At 36.9% G+C, this 22,804-nt stretch overlaps 1 protein-coding gene across 1 annotated transcript; it reads right to left on the minus strand.

Annotated features, from left to right (window-relative positions):
• Positions 1-905: 905 nt before the first annotated feature.
• LOC118734555 (dorsal root ganglia homeobox protein-like) lies at positions 906-4,679 on the minus strand. The gene is made up of 2 exons (XM_036464270.1): positions 4,329-4,679; positions 906-1,060 (listed from the first exon to the last, which is right to left on the minus strand). The coding sequence occupies exons 1-2, from the start codon at positions 4,533-4,535 to the stop codon at positions 1,001-1,003; spliced, it is 267 nt and encodes an 88-aa protein (XP_036320163.1). The 5' UTR covers positions 4,536-4,679; the 3' UTR covers positions 906-1,000.
• Positions 4,680-22,804: the final 18,125 nt, after the last annotated feature.

Genomic DNA, 22,804 nt, shown 5'->3' on the forward strand with positions numbered 1-22,804 from the left:
CCACTGATTGTTCAGATACCAGTTTTTGCGATATATCTTCTTTATGTAGGAAACTAAACCCAATAAATTCTGTTACCGGTTTACATACCGATCACATAGCAGTGAAAATCACTTAGATTGGTGCCATATAAAGTATATCTTCCATACCTCTGATTGTTTAGATGCGATTTTTTATAAGTATGTAACTCCTCTATCGATGTATGCAGATGTATTCAAAAGCAGTAATCTGTCAAAGTAAAATTTGCAGATGTTCATGAAAGGTATGAAGCCTTCGGCATAGCCGAAGACAGCGCTGCTCTTACTTGTTTTTATGTAAATAATAGCTATCAAAAATTCTGCAAAGTTTAACCACGTCAACAATTTTCCTTGTACAACAAGATTTTTGGATGTAGATATGCATAAATATCTGTTTGTATTTTGGATTGTTATGAATATTTTCCATATGCGAAATTAAAAAAAAATGATATACTTTCGTCAAAAAGTCTAGCTTTTTAATCAGATTTCAAAGAAAGATTTTAAGTATGCGATAAAAATTTAATAAATCCAAGTTTCAAACTTTGCGCAAAATTAAAAAAAAAATATATACTTTCGTAAAAATTTCGAGCTTTTTATTTAATTAGATTTCAGGAAAAGATTTTAAGTATGCAGTTGTGTATACCTTAGTGCAAATTTGAAGTTGCCGGGAATTAACATTGTTTTTTAGCAATTTTTTTTTTGTTGAAAAAGTCACTTATTTTGTATCGCATTCACTGTAGATCTTTGTATAAGTTGTTATTTTGTATGTACCACGGCGCCCCGCATATATTGCGTAATAATTTTGACTGTAGTCTCTGTATTTCGTATCTTCGTGTTAAAAATCTGCAACTTGTTTTCAAGACTCAAGCTGGATTTATTCCTTATAATCCATTCAATGCTTACGTCTTTTAGTTTTGCTTGTCCAACTTTAATTTCGATATGAGTTTTCCAGGTTAGTCTTCAATTGAGGTCATGCCAAGGTATTTCACAATATCCCTTTGGGGATAGATTTACCGGTTGTTTGTAGAGGTGGGCACGTCTCGTTCTTTAGTGTGAACGTCGTATGAATGTACTTAAGCAGGGATCACACGATTTGTACATTTGTACAGATTTGTACATTTTCACAGTAACATAGAGGTGTTGTTTGGAAAGTTGTTGTTGAGCTGAACTCATTCTTGGCACAAATTTCTAGACAACGCCGCTCTGTGGTTGCCAAATATACAAATGTACAAATCGTGTGATCCCTGCTTTGCTCTCGTTCACTTTATTGCCTCAATCGCCAAGCCATTTATCCACTCTTCGCAAGCTTTGGATCTGAATGGCTTGAGAGTATAGCTGTATCATCAGAAAACGTAGATATAGTCAGAGACTCATCTATTGGTTGGTTCTTTGTGTAGATTACGTACAGTATTGCACCTAAGACGCTGCCTTGAGGACCGCCCGCTTGTATAGAGTGATTTTCTGTTCAAAAGGCATTCTGTCTAACTCTGAATTTTCTAGTCATTTCAATTTGTATGTATATAAGGCACTCCAGTCATGCCTTTTCAAATACTTGGTAGACAACTAAGGACACCCCTCTGCAATAATGTTTTTCTTCAAACGATTCTCTAATTTTAGAGACTAATCTGCTAAGCCGCTAAGAGCTAGAGTGGGTTGCAATTTTGTCACGAGTAGTTTTTCGTAAATTTTTGAGAATGCAGATTAAACAGATTGCCCTGTGAAACAGTTAGTTTATTATTTCGCCTGTGATGATATCATAACCAGGAGCTTTTTTAGTTTGAATATCACTGGTATGGGTATTTATTAAATTGTTGAGCTTGAACCGAAGGCAATTAGTGGTTGGGTTTCTATTAAATAGTATTGAAGATGTTTGAAGAAGTAGGGCTTTCATTGGGTCTGAAAGATACTGAGCAAAATCTGTTGCTTTTTTAATGATCTGCATAGAGCAAAAAATTAGCGGAGGAAAAATAAGTACTACTTACTTGGTTAATAAACAAAACGAAGAAAAACTGAATGAAATTCATAGCAGGCTAATTTACTAGTTAAAAAGAACAGAAGACACTTTATCAACAGCTTTAGGAAAATCTCTCGGGGTATTCGGGATTTTTTGTATATGTTCTAAATTTTAATCGAATCGGGCTGTAAATACGCGACACCCATCGGAACAGTTTGTAAAGAAAATTAATTCTATTTATGTATGTATGTAATGTACGTTCTGAATTTGAATAAAATCGGACCGTAAATAGGTGTTTAGAGAAATCTCGACTCCAGCGGCATCTATCGGTTCAGTCGCTTTTGAGTCTATAAAGTGCATAACAACACACACGTCGTTTTTATATACATACAAGATTAAATAGAAATCAAATAATATTAGTAACTAAAACATATTTACGTACATACGTATGTGTGAATGTAGTTTATAAAAATAAGTTCTTCTTCTTTTTTGGCACAAGTTAACTACTTGAATTACAACTACGTACTCAGTCAAAATGAAGAGGAATTTGAGAAATGTTGAAAAATATTGCGGCTTTGTCAGCTAGAAATTGCTCGCAAGAAACTAAATTTCCTTGATTTTACCCATGGATTGTGTGCCCCACAGGTTCCGCCTCTTACGTGGTTCATTGTAAATATTTTCGTAAATAAATAACGTATGATGATTTTATAAACTTGTATCGCTCCCACATATATTTTAGTTAAATTAAGGTTCTGAGCTCAGCAAATCATCGCTTTTTCAGCCGACTTCAAAAAAATACGAGGTTGCCAATTCGTCGAAATATTTCTTTATGTATGTTACAGCATAACTTTGGGCCACGTGAACCGATTTCAAGGGGCATCCCATATTAATTTGTTTTAGATCCGATTATTGCATCTTGAAGAAATTAACGGTACTCCTAAGTTTGTAGTTGAGATTTGAAATCGGTTGCGTTTTTTGCTTGGAAATTATATATGTACTTGTTTGAATTTGAAAATGTTTTGAAAATTTCATTGATTCTAAGAGATTTCTATGTGAAGCACCGTTTTTAATTAACCAATCATATTTTGTATTTTCCTCCAGAAATATGCTCTTATAAAATATACAGTGACTCAAACAAATGACTACGTGTTGATTTTTTTTTTTAATATTTGTAATGTTTTACTGCTAAATTTTTTTTCTATAAAAATACCGTCCAAGTTTTAACCAAAGCCATATAAATCACAGCTTAAAATTTTTGTATAAAATTGAACAAATTTTCATCAAAATTTCAAGTTTTATAGCCCATACAATTTTAGTCTGATGAAGTTCAAGTTTCAAATGGCTAAAAAATCGCGTTCATTTTGGAGAATTTTTTTTTGGGGGGACGGGTTTTTGCAATTTTTTCCATATATGTAAGTATAAATTTCTTATGGTATAAAGCGCAGGAGACCGTTATCAACAAAATTTAAAAAAATCAACGCCAGTTTTTGTAAATTGCACTTGTTATATAAAAAAAAAGCCGAGAAAGTAGTCTCAAAAAAAAAAAAATCTCAAAAATTAGCGGGATTTTTTAGCCGTTTGAAATTTGCCCTTCATTGGACTAAAATTGTATGGACTATGAAACTGCGTACCCACAAATATTCTAAAGATTTATATCAAAAAGTTGAAATTTTGACGAAAATTTGTCAAACTTTCCTCAATTTTGTACAAAGTTTGAAACTGTGATTTATATCGTTTTGGTTAAACCTTGGACGGTATTTTTATAGAAAAATAATAAAAAAAAACTTGCTCAAAAAACATTACGAATACTTAAAAAAAAATCAACAGGTGGTAATTTCTTTGGGTCACTGTATATTCCTTTAAGCCGCAGTCACCATACACCACCCCTGCAAACCATTTTTTCAGAGTATTCTGAATCGTAAAGAATTTTTAAAGAATTCGGAAAGATCCCATCCGATTTTTTGCAGAATTTTCTAAAATGAAATAAATTACGCACACTTCCATTCTTTTACGAAATTTCGGAAGAAAATCGGTAAAGAAATGAAAATAATGCTGCTATGTGAAGAATTTCTTGCAGACTTTTTCAGAATTTTCTTTATTTTTCGTACAGAAATTTCTTTACGAGTTCGTGTCAACCACTTCATATAATTTTCTTTGAAGATTCGGAAAAAAATCGTTACAGAAATCAGATACTCCTAAAGATTTCGGGAACTTTGGTTTGCAGGGACTTCAAAACTGCATAATCTCAAATTTGTATGCACTAAAAGCGTTCATTTAAATACACATCCACCGGATCGAATAGTTTTTGAAATTCTTAAGATATTCTATATAATTTCTTGACCACAAAACAACACTTCACCTGCACACGCGCTTCACTCAAACTGATCCGCAACGCCACTTCCTCACGTAGGAACACATCCGGATAGTGAGTTTTTTGGAAGAGTGACTCGAGTTCTTGCAATTGCTGCGGCGTAAAAGTTGTACGATTACGACGTTGACGTCGCCGACCGAACATGTATTCGGTTAAAAGATCTCCGGGTAGAGGTGATAAGAATGGACCCGCCATTTTTCCACAAAGTTCAAATTTAATTATCACAAAAAAGCGCGCTACAGTTTTACAGCCTATTAGCGTTAGGATATACAGAATAAATCCTTTAGCTGCTGCGCGTTAATGTTGCAACTAGGACGTTCGCGAGACGACTGTGCGCATCCTTAGCCATTGTTTGCCTTTTATTATTGCCCCGTTTACCACTGATGTGTCCTTTATGAGCGCTCATTTGCAAGCACAAGACGCATTTACAGTTGTCAGAAGGCAGTAAGGAAGGATTAGTGGCGGGTGGGTGGCAAGCATCTGAGCAATGTTGGTTGGGTGGCAGTGATTGCAATACGCAGAGATAATTAGTTGTGCCAGCTATGGTTTGGCTCATTGCCTATGAAATTGAGTACTTTTAGCATTTATTTCTAAGCAAATTTTAGCAACAAAGCTTACGCATGTAGTTTATGCTTAGTCTTTTATTCTCTCTCTCTCTCTCTCTGTCTCGAGTTGAAGGAGCACTAGCATCGCCGCAGCTGTTCGTATACCGCTCTGAGAGGTTTTTGTATGGTGCTAAAATCGCATTTCCTTCACAAGCACCACTGTATAATGCAATTTGTTTTAAAAATTTTTCCCAAGCGGTGAATTGCGAGCAGGGTTTTAAAGTGGTGGGGAGCAGCTCTTCTTCTCTACTAAGTACATATCGTCGCCTGTGTGTAATGTAATATGTAAAATTCGTTTAGTTGATTATGTTTTTGTTCACTAAACAAACTTCGCGACAAAGACACAATCAGGCCGATGCTGAACAGAAACTCCCTGGGAGTTTTCTCTCTTTGCCCTTTCCATCTATCATGAACAAAAATTCCCAGAGGATTTTTTATATTAAATGGCGGAGTTGAGCTCTCATAAAAGTGTCAAAAGTGTTTACTCCCTGGTAGTTAATTATTGGAGGATTTCTTTCTCGAGAGTGAGTGTCGAAATACGGCTGGGAATTATATCCGGATTGGTTGAATATACGGATAATCGAATATCTATTAAAAGTTCTGATAAGAAAATTACCGTAGTAACGTTGACCGGATATCCCTATAGAAAAATTAACGGATATCCGGATTTTATCCGTATACAACAATATTCGAATATCCGAATACATGAATAATCCCGGCCGTTCCAGAGAGTTAGGCAACTTACAGAAGGTTTCAACACTAGAGTGAACTCCTGTAAAAACAACCATGGGGGCTTAGTGACCGCAGTCCAGAACGTATTTAAATTATGAAGGGAACACCTTTCCCCCCTATTGAATGGTAATAGAACTGAAAGTAGAGGAGAAGACGAACCCGAGAACCAGTCGATGATGACGGAGTCCATGTCCCACTGCATGAATATGACGAAGTACGAATAGCAATTACGCGGCTGAAAAGAAACAAAGCTGACGGAGCAGACAGCTGGCCTTATCAGTGTGGCTTTAGTCCTGACAAAACCAGCGTAGACCAGGTCTTTAAAATATTGCTGCTTCAGATAGCACGAAAAGAAGTTGTCTCTATGTCAAGATGTCTGAATTTGGTATCTGTTTTAAAATGGCGAGGAGCAATGCCAACAGCTCCATCAGCATTGGGAAAGACCTTTCCGAGCTGTTTGACAGGGCAAACCCCTTTTCAGGGCTGCCAACTATCCTTAGCCATGAGGTGCCAAATTGAGGATAAAAACTGCCAAAATGTGCCAAAAGAGAAATAAAAGTGCCAAAAAGGTGGCATTCGTTTTAATCCTTCCCATTTACAATAACACATTTTTGAAACAAAAATGCCAAAATTAGATAAAACTACTGAATAATCGCTTAGGATTTTATTACGCCAATCAACAACAAGAATAATATCTTGAAAAGCTTGAATAAGAGTAGAACATAATATGAATAATTTTGATGGCTTATTCTAACAGAAGACTAACTACATCAGGTATTTCAAATGCCTGGAAGTGTTTCGAATGATTCAATACTACTTTTTCGCAATCCACAGCTCACATTACCTTGCTTTTGTACTCGCTCTTCCACTCTCATAGGAAGATAGAATGAAAGTAATTGATGCGATACGAAGAAGAAATGATGAAATTAAATCAGAGAGTGAAGGTAAACAGAAAACCTGATGTTTATGTTGTGATTTGTTTAGAGGCTACTGAGCAATCTGCCGGAGAGCAAGTGTTCAGCTCGGCTGGGGTGGCTGTGAGTTCGTCAAATTATTTTACTTTTACATTTTTTTCGAATATTTACTTGCTTGTTTGTATTTATGCACACACTCACATTGATAAATAGGCGTTTAAATTTTATTGGTAAACACGAGTAATAAATAAATATAATTTAACAACAATAACAAATAGGAAAATACCGGACAAAATAGCGAAGTTGGTGAAGATCCTTGTGTGGGTAATGAAATTCAGCAGCATATAAAATTGAAACAACCAATGAAATACACGCGCCGCTAAAGCACAATACAACAACACAACAACAGCATTAATAGCATAACAATAAAAACAACAAGCAGAAATTGAAACTGTGGTGCGGGTGTAGTTTACAGGTTTAAGCAATTACAATGAGCGCAATGAGATAAACAACATTGTGGGTGCAGCAGATGCAGTGAAAGCGGCCGGTGGGTGGGTGGCTTGGTGGGCTGGCGGTTGCGCCCTCAGGACAGCATTGAGAATGTATTGTTATTATTGCTATTGTGTTTCACTCCAAGAACTGTATTGTTGTGCGAGCATCCTGCCGCACATCCTTGCTGTGCATATGTGTGTGTATGAGTGTTTGTGTGTTTGTGTGAGTGTAAAAGCGTGCTCAACTGTGCCGTTTTATAGGTGTAAATGTATTTGCGACTGTAAGTTAAACAAATGAAGGGATGTAATTTTCTCATTTGCACGTTTTGTTTCGTTGTTGTTGCTGCTGGTTGTTTTGCATTTATGTAGGTATGTGTGTCTAAGCAGTATGTAGGTATTTGCCTGTGTTGGTCTTTGCTAAAGCATATTGTATTGTTGTTTCATACCTTGCTGTAGCCTCCCCTACTGCCGCTACGTTTCCTCTTTGCCTGTTGGGTGGGACGATTGTATGAATGTATGTCTAATGGCTGGTTGGCGGGTCACCGAGGAGTAAGGGGACATAGCGCTTGCGCTAAAATTATATTTATTTATTATTTCAACAACTGCAACGGTGGCGGCTGACTGCAGCTTGGTGCTTTGTGTTTGTGTATGGTTGTTGTTGTTGTTGTTGTTGTTGCTGTTGCCGTTGTTTTGTGCGCCGCAATAGGCGGAGCGGCAGTGGTGGATTCAACAACATTTCACAATTGAAGCCAATCATAAACGAGCAACGTGTTGTCCACACGCGCGCCGTCTCAGGGGGAGAGATGGGGGGGATATGTTGATGTACCGTAGAAAGATCCATGAGAAGTGTTTTTTTTTTGGGAAGCGTAGAGGCGCGCGCGCTTTTCATTAAAATTATGAATATTGTTTCGCTGCTTCCCTTTTACTATGTACGGTTGCTACTGGTTTTTGGTTGGAGCTGCTGCTGTTCTCCATTTTTAATTTTGTAATTTGATGTGCAGCAACAACAACAACGACAAAAACTGTATTTTACAAAACAATGCAGCCAGAAACTCATTAGTCGACTAACGGGTGACGGCCACAGTTGCACGATGTTGTGGATGGATGGTGTTGGTGGTGATGGTATTCATGTGGGCGGCGGTGGTTGGTCGTGTGGCTGGTTGGTATACCATTTGACTGGCAGCTGATGTCTCCTCGATGATGGTATATTAAGCGGAAGGGCTGTGAGAGAGCGGTATGATTACGTCAAGGATAGAACTTAGGTGTTACAATAATTTCTTGCTTAGTGCCGTTATTGTTTTAGTGCAACGAAAAAATTATTACAGTTACGTCTATTATTGTAGTTTAATGGATATGGAATTGCCGGATTACATTATACATTTCGTTTTGCGCGAAAGGGATTATAATTCATTCAAAATATGTATTTTATAGTATTTAAGATTTTCAGGATGAGCTTGGTATTATTCCTAAAGTTTTAGAGACGATTCGTTGAAAGGAATCTTCAGCGACGCATTTAGAAGATTTAAGGGCAAGTTCTTAAAAATCCTTAGCGACTCTTCTTATGTGATTTATAAACAAAAAATTTTATGATTAAAGAGCCAAGTAAGTCCATAAAAACATCTACACCATGGGTACACCTTTATTTTCTTCTAGATTCAAAATAAGGGCATTCAAAATTAAAAAAAAAAAAAATTGGGTCGCTACCAGTGTTTCCAAAAATTTAAACTTTAACTCGGCCTGTTTACGAATTTGTTTCAACAATATGCCAATTTTAACAGTTTTCAAATTACTTTATCTTCGAAATTTTACAATTTTTATTTATTTAAATTTTGTTAAACCCTGGTAGCGACTTCTAAACATTTATTTAAATTTTCGTTGGTGTGTTTATTTTGTACGTAAACAAAATAAAGGGTTGCCCCATACTAAATTTGGATGTTGATAGTTTAAGAACCGCCCTATTATACATATATACATTTGGTTTAGGACCATTGAAATCAATAGAATAAAAATCCGTTGCAAAGATTATTCCATTTCGTATGAACTTTGAGGCTGGTCTTTAAAGATGTGGTAAAGACTGCAATATAGTAAGTCTTGAAAAAAAGTAGTAAATGTGCCTGTATTTTACTGAAACTTGCAATAAGCCTCATCCTGAGTTTCGCCCGAAAACCTATTCACCCGAAATTTTTCATCCACTCGTAATGAATACACATAAGCGAAAAGTTAACGATTTCGGGTGAAAATGAAACTCAGTGAAGAAAGAGCGAAGAAATGTAATGAATCTTAACCGATTTAAAAAAAATGGTCTGCATCTTAGTTTGAGTATCTGCAATCGTGGTCCTGAAAAGTTATTTACGGATCGATCGAAGCTGGATGGGAAGATAGGTGGAGGTGTCTTCCGCGAAGAACTCTCCAGCAGCCTGAAGTTTAGACTACCGGACCATTGCAGGGTCTTTCAAGCAGAGGTGGACGCAATAAAAGAGGCTTCAGATTGATTGCTCTCTAGTGTAACACCTTTTAAAGAGCTGGAAATTTATTCCGACAGCCAAAGGCTCTTTGCTCCTTTCAAGCCGGTGCATTCGAGAACGGTGAGGAGGTGTCTGTGACTTCTTTATCGACAGCGTCGGATTACTTCGCTATTAAACTTATTTAGTTTCCAGGTCGCTGGAAATTGCATGGGCTTAGCCCTTGAGGAATTACTGTTAGATATAGAAAGAGCCCCCACCCTGACCTCCCTGACCTGTGGTCTGCTTCTAGAGAGATGAGCATTTAGTCAGCTCAGCGAGCGCTAAGCGAAGACCTTGGAATGCAATGCGGCAATATCCTTCTGGCCTCGTGTAGACTGGCGGTAGTCTGGGGAGCTTTTGAGACTAAGTAAAATACATCGCTCGCTATTGGTGGTAGTGCTAACTGGTCATTGCGTGATAGGTAAGCATACCGTAAGGCTGAATATCTTCCATGACCCTTACTGCACCAGCTGCATAGAGAATGTTCAGGTGGAATCATCTCGACACCTGCTTTTGGTTTAAGCAATCCCTGTGAACTTTCGGGAATAGACATCAATCGCTTTAAGAGCTTCGTTGCGAGCACGGGGCGTTTCTCTTGCAAGAAGCCATAGGTGTCGTCATTTGTCTTTGGTGGGCGACAAAAATTTCAGACTTCCCAATTTGTATGGAAACACCAACGTAAATGAAAAGTTATGAAGAAAGCCTGCCAAAAGATAACCAAAAGGTGTAAATATGTACTACAATTGTGCAAATCTAATCTTTTTCAGAAGGTGTGGTTAATATTTAGAACCTTTGTTTGACTTGCTTTGTTCTAATTATTTATGGTTGGCTATTGTTTAGGCAACTTTTCGATCGTTAAAAGTTTTAAAATTATATATTACCGTAGGCCGAAAGTCCGTTTTTTTTCAAATTTTGGTTGGTAATAGCAAAAATATTGTTCATTATGCTCTAAAAACAATCTGTGTGAAAGATGACAATTTTTTATCAATATCTTAGGCTCGCCTAAGCCCATCAAAGTTCAAGTGCTAAAAAAATTTTTCTCTCTCTCTACAAATTCTCTACAAAAAAGGTTCATATACCAAATTATGTAGGACAAAAACTTTCGAAAATAATTAAAATTTTAGCAAAAAAAAATTATTTATTCATTTTCATTTTTTGAGCACATTGAACTTTGATGGGCTTGGGCGAACCCAAGATATAGACCAAAAATTGTCATCTTTCACACAGATTGTTTTTAGAGCATAATGAACAATATTTTTGCTATTACCAATCAAAATTCGAAAAAAGCGGATTTTAATAATATATACTTTTGAAACAGGTGGCAACCCTCTTCAAAATGTTTACAAACTATTACCGTCTTAAAAATCTTTTCGTCTAGCGCCCATATGGTGATACATATGCATGTAGGTCCTTTACCTAATTCCCTTGATTTAAATTAAATTAAATTTTTTATGCAGGTGGCAACCCTCCTACAGTGAAATTAAGTAAAAAAGCTTTTTAAACCCATTTCGATTGAAACCCACTTGGTAATAATTGGTTTAACTTTTTAAACAATATCAACTCAATATTTTAAAACGTGGCAACTCTTTTCAAAAAGTAAAAATACATTGCACATCTACAGGCCTCCCCCTTTTGACACCTCACCCCCTTGACAACTCACTCACATTGATTATTAAATCATTTGAAAATATTTGTTTACACTTCTACAGGCAAAGCGCTTTAATTGAACTCCACTTGGAAAACCGAGAAAACGGTCCTGGACAAAAAATCCTTTCGCGTATTTTATTTTTAGATTAGAAACAGGATTCTTCGAGAACTACTAGGCCTTTCTCATCATGCCTACATTAAGGGCAGATCTGTGGAATCTGCCTTGCATACAATTGTATAAGTCATTGAGACTCTAAGAAATAACAATTTTGTAGTTGGTGTCCTCCTTGATGTCGAGGGTTCTTTCAATTATGTATGTATATGTTATCCGAGTTATTGCTTACGCGGATGACGTGTCACTCGTTGTCAGGGAAAAGTCTTCTGCAGGCGTACCTAAACTTAGTTACAAATGCGCCTAGGAATATTTACAAACCAAGTTGATTTGAATCCCAAGACATAGTGACATCACTGGAAATTACAGGGCTGGTGAATTGGCTGGTATTGGTACCATCGAGGCCATAAAATCGGACAAGGAGGGCATAGGGGTTACTTTGGCGACTTTCGCTCTGCTCCTGGACAACGTGCGCCATTGTTTTACGTGGTTACCTGCCCTGACGACGGCCTAACCTTACGGCGCTCAAAAGCACAGCGGATCATAATCGTTGATCACTGCAACCATTCGTTCGGTACCAATTGGCAGTGTGGGGCAGACACACTAACCACCTTAGTAGGACTCGAAACCTATCCAAAGCCTCTGCCGTACTTTGGATCCGACACCCGATTGGAATGCAACCCCACAAAGTCGGTTGTACTCGCATTTGGGTGCAAAACCAAAGCTACCACGAAAACTCCCCAGATAACCATTCCCAGAAACAGGCCGGAGTAAATTTATTATACCCTGGGGGTCCTGTTCTCCATGGCACCAGAATTAAGTCTCTGGCAAGACGTCGTAGCCGAAACTATTGCCAGCCGAGTCTCCACTCGACTCGAGGGCTGGCAAACTTTAGGTAGGGTCCTCTGGTTGTCATGTCCGTAATTCCATAAATGTGGAATCCCCTTGAGGAACCTGCTCCTGGTCAGATGGGATTACAGTAAGCTCTGTGCGCGCTGAGGAAAAAAAACTCAACGCAAAGTTGCAAGGTCCTTCTGGCTGGTTGTGAACCGCCGGCGGTCAAGGGGGTTTCTGTAGCAGACTAAACGCCAGCTCTCGAATCTTAAAGGTATATTTACCGGACATTTAGGTATTCACCCAGAGCGACTTAACATCGTTACGGACCATTACTGCCGAAGTTGCTTGGAGGACGAGGGGAAATCATCTCAGAACTTCCTCCTCAGTTGCTTGGCTAATCGCTAGATCAAGGTTTAAAACCTCTTCGCATATTCCGTCAAAACCCCAGAGGAACTCTCCGCAGAGGACATCAGCTGTCTGCGGAACTTACAGATTACCTGTAGTTAATCATCACGGAGTTTTAAAATATGATAAAACAATGGGTAATTTAATCAATGTCTAGGTGAGCCCCTATCGGGGCTGCCACCATATACTAATCTATGATTTCGAGGAAATGTTGAAATGATCTATGTGATCTGCAATTATTTGGCATCCTTGAACGTATCTACTTATATACATACTTAGCTCTCATCGATGAATACTCGTGAAAACCGAACTATCTACAAATAAATTTTAAAAATACCATCGATCAATTCCAAAGCTTCAAATAAGAGAAAACATTTGGGGGAAACGCAAGTGCATTTTAGCTGCATGCAACTGGTAGATAATTCCTCCAAGGCAATTTGCATCAACATGGGTGTATGAGTAAATTAACAGCGATAATTGGCAGCCCAACACGATTCGTATGTGACAGTCTCTTTGGAGGCGGTTGATGAACTAATTTCGCATGAAATGGCGCCTACAAGTAGACAATTCTCACAGCTGCACATCCTGAAAGTATGCAGTGTGGTGAAACAAAAGCCGATGCGGAAACTGAAAAAGTGAATAACGAAATACGAATATGAAAAAAATAAAAATAAAAAATTAAAACAAAAAATGAAAATGAAAAAGAAAGCACAAGGTGGCTACATGTGGGGGATGGAGTGGGATGCGAGTAGACTTTGAGGCTGGTTGACAAAGGAAATCAAAGGCACAGACGAAATGAAATGTTGACGGCAGTTAAACAATGAAATTTCTTCATTTTGTTGTGTTTTGATGCTGGTGTTGCCGGTGTTGGCTAAAGTGACAGACGCGCAGCAGCTAAATTAGAATTTTTAATGAAAATCGCCTTAACAAAAGATGGCCTAACTGTTGTAGAGGGCGAGAGCGGGACTAAGAGAGGGTATGCTAATGGTTGGGGGGAAACTGAGCAGGCAGCGGGTGTGCATACATACATACATAGAGTTATGAACGGAAAGGGGCGCTGAACAGTCGAATTATTCAAAATAAATAAAATAAATACTTATACTAAGTAGATGTATGTGTGTGTGTGTATGTAAAGCAAAAAGGGAATTGGGGAAAGAAAGAAAGCCAAGTTTAGTTTCAAACTAAACAAATATGCTGCGCATGCTTGTATGTATCTCGCCGGAAGTAGATTCAATGACTGCAAAACTCCTTTGTTATTTTATAGAAATATGCATAATATTTATAAATTAACAGACTTTCAAAGGATATGAAACGATGCCGCGGGGTTGAGGGTTTGCACAAATGGGCCGCACTGCAAGGATATCCCGTGGCGATACATTTTTGTTGTTGCTTGCATTTAAACCACAGTCGAGGCCTTTTTGCTAATTTCGTTTTAATTATGCTGATTAAAATTTGATGAAAGGACTCGAAACAAAAACAAAATAATTATAAAACACAGTAAATGAAACCATTTAAAACATCAGCGGAGGAGGGGAAAGGGAGAGCGCAGAAGAAACAGAAAACGAAATAACGGCGCAGCAGGTGTAAAATGCAGCATTTCATTTATGCAGAAAAATCATTAACTTAATTAGTTTTTTAACACAAGCATGGCAAAAATAAAAAAAAGAAATTAGAAAACTAAAAAAAAATATATACGCTGCAGTGTGCAGCATCTGCCAGCATTGCAGCGCATTTAGCAAGCGCAGCTACACACCAACAAGCAACACCTACAAACGCTTGCCAGAAACGTACGTACCTACATACATACATATATACACTCAAGCATATGAGCTTGCGCTCGTGCATGTTTGGTGGGTTCGCTGTTCTCGGCCAGAGGTGGGTTGGTGGTGGAAAAATTATTTTCATAATACTAATTGCATAGTCACAATGTCATTTTTATTAAAAAGCACCCAGCCGCATTGCATTGCATTGCATTGCAACAGCAATGAACACGACGAGCTTCCTCGGGCGAGGTGGCAGCCTCGTCAACGTCAGCAATTTCATCATCAACAGCAGCCATAGCAGCAGCAGCAGCAACGACATTTACATACCTACATACATCAACAACAACGGCCTTAATGGCAGCGACAGTAACACCAATGAGACAGCCACACCCTCGAACCAACGCCAAGACAGTTGATGCTGTTGGATGGTTGCAAGGTGAACTTAAAGGGCGGCGGTTGGAGGCAGTTGGCAGAGGCATGTCAAGAAAATGAAATGAAAATATAAGTTCATGCATTGCAGTCAGCCAACCAAGTAGGAGGCAGTCAGCCAGCTAAGCTGCTGAGGCGAAAAATCGCCACCCACCATACCACAATCCTGCCGCTAAATATGTATGTACCTAAGTAGGTACATTAGACGGTACCAGAAAAAAAAGTTCGCTGTAAAAGTAGCGACAATATGCGGTCACTTCTGCTACTTGTGTTACTCCCTATGTTACAATTTTACAATTTTTTTATTTATGCCTCAAAATTAAAAAAAAAACTCATATAAAAAGGTTAATTGGTTCATGTTCAGGTCTTAAGAGGCTTAAGTATTTTTGCAAGGCAATTTCTAAAAAAAAAAATTCGACTTTTTTAAAGCTTTTATTAAATGCGTTTTCCTTTCTCGAAAAAATATAGCATTTATTCTGCCCTGCGCCAGGGTTGTCTGGTTTTGGTGTTCTTTCCTCAGCACCTCCATATTGCATATGCTATGCTATTTATTTAAAATGTTGCACTCTGATTATGTTGCTATATAAAAAGGTGGCATTTTTTCCAGAAAAGAAAACGCCATAAGTTTCACCCCTTCGTAATTAAAACTTGTAATCAATTTTTAAACAACTTTCCGATGAGCTAAAAACTTGAAATTTGAAGCTTATATAACCCCATGATAATGCAATATGAAAGCTGAATTAATTTGCAAAAAAAACGTAGATATTTATAGTCCGATATGGTTTTGTTCGATAGGTCGCGTTGGAAGCGAGATATTTGGAAAATTCGTAACTCCGCCCAAAATTGTACCATTAGGTGATGCGGCGGTCGATTTTTCCTTTTTTTTAACGAGTAATAAAAGCTGGTCTTTAAAAACTTTTTTTTACTTGTTCGTCATATCTTCGGCATTTTTAGTCGGATCATAAAGTATGATATATCGCAATTTTTGTTTCAAGCTGGCAATTTATTTCCAAAGTTTATTGACCTCAAGTTCCCCGTTCTAGTACTTACGCACCAAAACTCTCCAAAAATCATTAACCTTTTGCTGAAGAAGTATTTGGATACTCCAGTAGAACTATTTAAAAAACTTGTTTTTTTGCCGAATGTACATATGTATGTAGGTGTCACCGAAAATATAAAAAAGCGACCATAGGTTCGGCCAAAAAATTGCCTTTGTAAAAGTGATTTAGACTCAGGGATGTACGACAAAATTTTTTGGTTTGCTGGGAAGATGGTACGGTCTAATGTACATATATACGTATGAACTATGTACATATTCCCCACAAAACATGGGGCTCTCGCACTGAGCCCACACGCTACCAGTAAGTGCATCAGTATGCCTGCAGCAGGCACACAAAAGAAAATGAATTGAAAAAAGTAATTAAAAACAGCAAAAAATGCCAGCTTTAGTTGTTGTTGTTGTTACTGTTCTTGCTTACTACTGATGTTGCTGTTGCTACTGTTACTGCTAATGCTGTTGTAATATCAACAACAAATCACAATGCAAAAACACATTAGCGCAAACAAGCGAGTTAGTGGTGGAGTGGGTGAGCTATATGAATGCATTATATATGTATATGGATATGGATATGGATGTACATTAGGGTAATCCACCAAAAAATGCACGTGAAAAAGTAAACATTCCCGCCCCTAGGACTGTTCTATATGGAGAAAAAACACACCCGTGTTTTTTTTATTTCGAAATCAAAAGATATTAATAGGTCGCTCAAAGCGCTCAAAGTTTTCCATATATTTCATATGGGGGAAAAACAAGTTTTAGTGGAAATGGTATAGAATGCTTAAAAGTCAGAAGATTTCAGGTAATAGTACTCATTTGTTTATTTTACAATTTTTTTAAACTAACGATTTTTTATAAGTCCCACTATTGAATTTTTTGGGGTCTTTAGGGGACCTATAAAAAATAGCTAACATTATGAAATGGTCAATAAACAATTAGGTATTATTATGGCAACACTGATTTCTGCCAAAAAATTTTTCCGCCATATAAAATATATGGAAAACTTTGAGCGACCTGTAAATGTTTTTTCCGATATAAAACAATGCCAAAGGGTGAGAGCATTCAAATTCCGACTTTACTTTGTTTGGACCACCCTAATGTATATATCTCTGTGATGTGTGTCAGTTTGAGCTGCAAGCGAGTGCATGGCGCGGCGGCAGCAGCAGCAGCAAAAAACGTAATAAGGACGAAATTAAAATACATTAACACGGCAACAATATGGCAATTCGCTGAAGAGCGCTAATTTCCACACGTAAACAGCGTTGAAACAACAGATTCGTGATGGAGCAATATGAATGCAGTGGAGCAGGAAGAAAGGTGGTGGGGGGGCGGGAGGTGAGAGACAGCCAACAGCAGTGCAATAATGGACCCATTGGGTTATACAAACTGATGCAGAGATGCATTTACGAACAGGTTGACAAATATGCTGCTAAAATGAATAATACATACATACATATGTATGAGTGTTTTACACGTTGATACGTATTCCAGGGATGGGATTTGAAAATTAAAAATATTTCTTCATTTTAGCCTTTTTGAGAAATCTAAACATTTCCGCCAATTTATTTATTTGCTTATTAATCGTGGAATGTGAATTGGTTACTCTTTCAAAGTGAAAGAAAATTTTCAATAACATCTCATAAATAAATGAAATTCTTTCAAGAAATGACGCAGTTGTTCGGGTTTTTAAAAATATAAACGTTTTGTAAAGTGGTTGAAAATTATTTTATATATAAAACTATGATGCTATGATTTTTCAAGCGCCTATTCTATTAACCAATTGCCTTCGTTGTTTTATTAAAAAAAAATGTATTAGGGAAAAGTAGTAGAAAAAAGTTTTTTGTAAAAGCTTGTAAAATAGATATCATTTTTAGACAACATCCATAGCTTAAACGTGCGTGGAACCTATACAAAATATTTATTATTTATTTAATTTCCAATCACTTGATAAATTTGTCTTGGCTGCCGAAAAAAATTTTTACAAAGAAAAAAAATATTTAACAAACAACTTACTTAGCGCGAGACTACTGTAAATTTACTTAAAAAAACCAAATTAAAGAGCTCCTTCCGCAAGACTCAAGTTTGTTTCACTGTAAAAACGAACTGTTTTTTTTGTGGTAATTTGAAGTAAAATTAGTATTCTAATTGGGCAATTTGGTGAAAGTATCCTGAAATCGATTTTTTTTCGGCAGTTTTTGACTGTCCATAAAAATTAAATTTGCAATAAAAATAAATAAAGAAGTGTTGTCTGATTCAAATAGGGCCAAAAAATCTACTAATTGGGTCAAAAATCTAGTGATTTGGCCTAAAGGGCCGCGTGGCATTAAAAGCGAGGCAACTGCCCAATTGTGCGTATTTGTCCATCACTGATACATGCACAAATGTATGTACTTGTATATGTTCGTTTGTGTGAGTAACCTTTGTCTAGAAAATTAATCAGCATGCAAGTAAAATCGCAGTTAAAGACATTAGGAACAATATTCTAATTTAAAATATGTAACCATTGTATTTTGTTCGAGTTACTCCACATATATGTATACTTAAATTGTTGTTAGCAAATTCGTAGAGTTATTTATTCTTTAATTTTTCTGAATCTTATCTAAGTTCAATTGCCTTACTAGGCGCTATTATTTTCTATGTTTTCAATGCTATTTCGAAGTTTTTTTTCTCCGCCCCTTAGTAATACATATTAATATTGAGTATCTTTGCTCCACACTCATTTTCTGTCGACAATCTTTACCCCTCGTCCACCTGATCCTATTGCTTCCTGTTGTGCCAACAAAGCTTTGCGGACACTTTCATGGCGATAAAACCTTTCGACTTGCGTTTTGACCTCTAGACGACTCTACAGAATGGACTCTTAAGCCGACTACGCACTCCATCAGCGAGAGGAGAATGGAAAAACATATACCTTTGTCGATTTCAAAGCCTCTTTTGGGAGTACCGCGATGTCTAAATATGATATACCGCAGAACTAATACGGCGATGCAAAATTGTTTGAGTAAAACTGTCTGCTCCATTAGAATTGGGAAGACCGCTCCCAAACGTTTGATATCAAATTAGGTTTCAGGCAAGGTGATGCTCTATGATTTGATTTCTTTAATCTGATGGTGGAAAAAATATTGTAATAAAACAAGCAGTCGGTGTATGCGCATCCCAGTCACTGTTGACTGTTATGATTTCGAAGTAGTACAGGACTTCGTCGAGCTATAGAGCAGGTCGTCTTCGTGTGGTGTAACCCGGCCTGTGGTCTCCACGGCATGACTAAAAGCTGGACGGTATTGACTCTGGGCTTATTTCATCAAGCCGTTCACTACTAATTAAGAGAAGCTCGGCTAAACACTCAATAAGGACGTGAGCGCCAAATGTTTATTTAAATTTTTTGTTCAGAGTTAATTGGAGTTTTTTTATGTTTGCCACAGCAACCAATCAACGAACCAGTGAAATCTAACATTCGGCGCCTTTTTTCAGAAAAATAAATATGTAGTAACTTTGCGTGACGTCTAGACGAAGTCTTAAAAATTGAATGCGACAAAGTAAGAGCCGAAGTTTCGAAAAATCTGTCAAATTATGGTTCTATGTATACTCCCTGCAAACCAAAGTTCCCGAAATCTTAAGGAAATCGTTAGGAGTATCTCATTTCTGTAACGATTTTTTTACGAATTTTCAAAGAAAATTATATGACACGAACTCGTAAAGAAATTTCTGTACGAAAAATAAAGAAAATTCTGGAAAAATTCTGAAAGATATTCTTCACATAGCAGCATTATTTTCGTTGCTTCACATATTTTCTTCCGAAATTTCGTAAAAGAATGGAAGTGTGTGTAATTTATTTCTTTTTAGAAAATTCGGCAAAAAATCTAATTAAATCTTAACGAATTCTTTGAAATTTCTTTACAATGCAGAATACTCTGAAAAAATGGTTTGCAGGGCTGTTTCAAAATTTTTTTTTTATAAAAATTTTGAGTATGTAGTTTTTAGCTTATTAAATTTAAGCAGTTTTGTTCTAACGCTTGACAGTGGACAATGGGGTTTAAATGAAGAATGATTGGTCCACCAAAAAACATAAGTATTTGTTGAAGGTCCCATACTATAAATTTCATTTTGATTTTTGGCCCATCTCACGTTTCAAACAAAATTAATTTCTCTCCTGCATTGCACCCTGTCAAGAATATTTTCAGAAAACTTTTTCCCACAACAACGCTCACAACTGTTTCTGCATATTGTTTCGTTGTTGTTGTTGTTGTTGTTGGCCAGAGTTGTTTTTGCTGTTGCTTGTAGTCTCATATTTACAACATAAAACACGATTATTATGATTTCATTTCATTTCATTTTCCTGTGGAAAACAAAGAAGACTCAACAACGGAAAATGAGAAAGAAATCATTCATTGTTGTGCGCTGTCTTCAATGTAATTTCGCAATCTTTTTTGTTGCCGTTGCCTTTGCTGCCGCTGGTGGTGTTGGTGGTGTTGGTGGTGGTGGTGGTGGTGATGGTGCAATGTGGCTGCGCGGCAAGGACTTACACATTTATTTAGAGGGAAGCAAACGTTGGGCGGAAGAGGCCGGAAGGGCAGGCCTTAGCCATAAGGCTGTCAACTAGTCAACCAGTCAGGCAGTCAGTGGGTGCATGACGCCAACATAATCAGGATAACAAATGAAATCCTTGTCGACAGCAAGAACAACAACAACTACAACAATAATTGCGCCACAGTTGAGGCAGTTTTTGTCCGACTATATGGCGTTGCAGTAGCAGCAGCAACAACAACAACAACTACGGCAAAAATAGTAGCGCAGCAGCAGGAGTAGCAGAAGCAGCAACAGGAGCCGGAGCAACAGTAGGAAGGACGGTCCTTTTCGCATTGTTATTATTTTTGCCTTTATGTAAATGTTTTGATTAATTTTCGCCTGCCGCTGGATTCGCAAGCGTCCTCCGCACAAATTACAGCAACAAACTAAATCATCGCCAGCTACTGCTAAGGATACGGTGGCGCATCAGCTCAACTGTCTACCTACACATATTGTATGCATCCTCGTCGTGCGGCAGTATAAATTGTGTGTCGATCATGAGCAGCTACCAACAGCAAAGAAACAGTTATTTGATGTTGCATGCCGCAAATGCAATCTATGTACAATCCTCGGAGATGCGCTTCGTCGATTGGGTTGCTGTGGCGTATTGTATTGGAATTTAGTTAAATATTCTGGAACGCTCTCTTATACTTATGATTGTATGTATGTATGTACATGGATTTGCATACTTTCTCACACACCAATTTGCCTCAATGTATTGTTGCCAATTGCACTGTACATGCGTGCATACGGTGGCGAGCAAATAAATAAGCATGCGAAATTTTAAAAAGTTTTTAATATTTTTCTTTTTTATATTAAATGTTTATTATTTTCTTATAAAATTTAAGCTAAAAAATTAACCAAAACAATATAAATCCAAAATTCAAACTTTGTACAAGGTTTATAAAAATTCGGCGAATTGCATCAAATTTTCATCAAAATTTCAAACTTTTTATTCATAACAAAAAAATCTTGGTACGTTGTTTTGTAGCCTATTAAATTTTAGTATATAAAGCAAGTTTCAAGTAGCTGGAAACTACTGTTCATTTTTGGCATTTTTTTCGCTGACTGTGTTGTGCATTCCATAAAATAACTGTCGAACATACTCGTACTTCGTAGGGTAGAATATGCGCAACACTGCACAGTGGAAGAACCCCATATAAAATATGGAAAAAAATTCCAGTTGTACCTACTCTGGAAATTGTAAATATCATACAATTTTAACGAAATTAATTTAACGAAATTAGTTTTAACCAGAAAAACTTAAATCTGAGAGATGGTCAAAATCTGCTCACAGACTCGCCTACCAGTCAGAAACACTCCCCATATAGTCAGTGAAAATGCTTTAAATAATATAAATGTTGTCAATTGTAAAAGGACTAGGAAAAATGATAAAAATCTGTTATAGAGTAACCCTTATATACAGTTGAACTTCGCATTAAAAATGAAAACAAAACTCAATTACAAGGGCTGAATCCGTAAAATACTTGTTCGAAATTTTACGTAAAAATATGATTCATGCAACACCGATTTCAAGTGCCTTTTGAATACTACTGGTGCCATTTTTCTCCGTAAAAGGTCTTAGGTCGTGTTGAGAGGCATGTCTAGAGTCTAGCCAACCACTTAGTTGGCTATTTCCGGATATTTCTTAACTTTAACCTTCTACCACTTTCAGACCACTGTGCACCGGCAGCACAACAATGCTGAAAATCAACGGTAAATCTTAGCTACTTAAAACTTGCACTTTCTCTAAAATTAAATGGGCTTCAAAACTGCATACCAAAATTTTTTCTAAAAATTCTGAATAAAAAGTTTGAAATTTTGATGTATGCTGAAATGCATCGAATTTCTATAAATCTTGAACATTTTAAAATTTTGACATACATGATTTTTGCTAGATAGTGAGCTAAACTTTCATAAAAAAATAATGAGCCTTAAATAAACAGAAGAAAAATGGCCAAAACTTGTTAAAATATCGCGTCCCTATTTGTTTGCCCGCCACCGTGTTTACATACATATGTACATATGTATTCGTATATATGTATGTAAATGTGAATGTTGCAAGTGCAAGCCACGATTGCATTGCACTTTGCATTCGATTGTAAAGTCATATTGAAATTATATTTTTCCATCACACAGCTGTTGCATTTATGGAGCCTCAATCAATTTAATTGATTACATTTTGCAAATAAATAAAATTCCAATAGCTGAATGGATTTCAATTGAAAAGTGATTTCATTTCGAAACTTTTCATCGCATTTGCTTTATCGAAATGCGGTTAAGGCTGTCCGTGGTGTTTATTGAAATTAAAAATATTTTTAAATGATTTACATACATATTTTTTGAAGAAAATACTTATACGTATGAACATATTTTTTTAATTTAGTTTTTTACTATGCGAG

The sequence above is a fragment of the Rhagoletis pomonella genome, unplaced genomic scaffold, assembly GCF_013731165.1.
Source record: "Rhagoletis pomonella isolate Grant_MI unplaced genomic scaffold, Rhpom_1.0 Rhpom_scaffold_00002, whole genome shotgun sequence".
In the NCBI taxonomy this organism is placed as follows: domain Eukaryota; kingdom Metazoa; phylum Arthropoda; class Insecta; order Diptera; family Tephritidae; genus Rhagoletis; species Rhagoletis pomonella.

Excerpts from the sequence above, each read along its gene's own strand:
- LOC118734555 (XM_036464270.1), bottom strand. The coding sequence starts at position 4,535 with ATGGCGGGTCCATTCTTATCACCTCTACCCGGAGATCTTTTAACCGAA. Across the intron at positions 1,061-4,328 it reads TGAGTGAAGCGCGTGTGCAG|AACGAGACGTGCCCACCTCT; the intron begins GTGAAGTGTTGT and ends TTCACACTAAAG.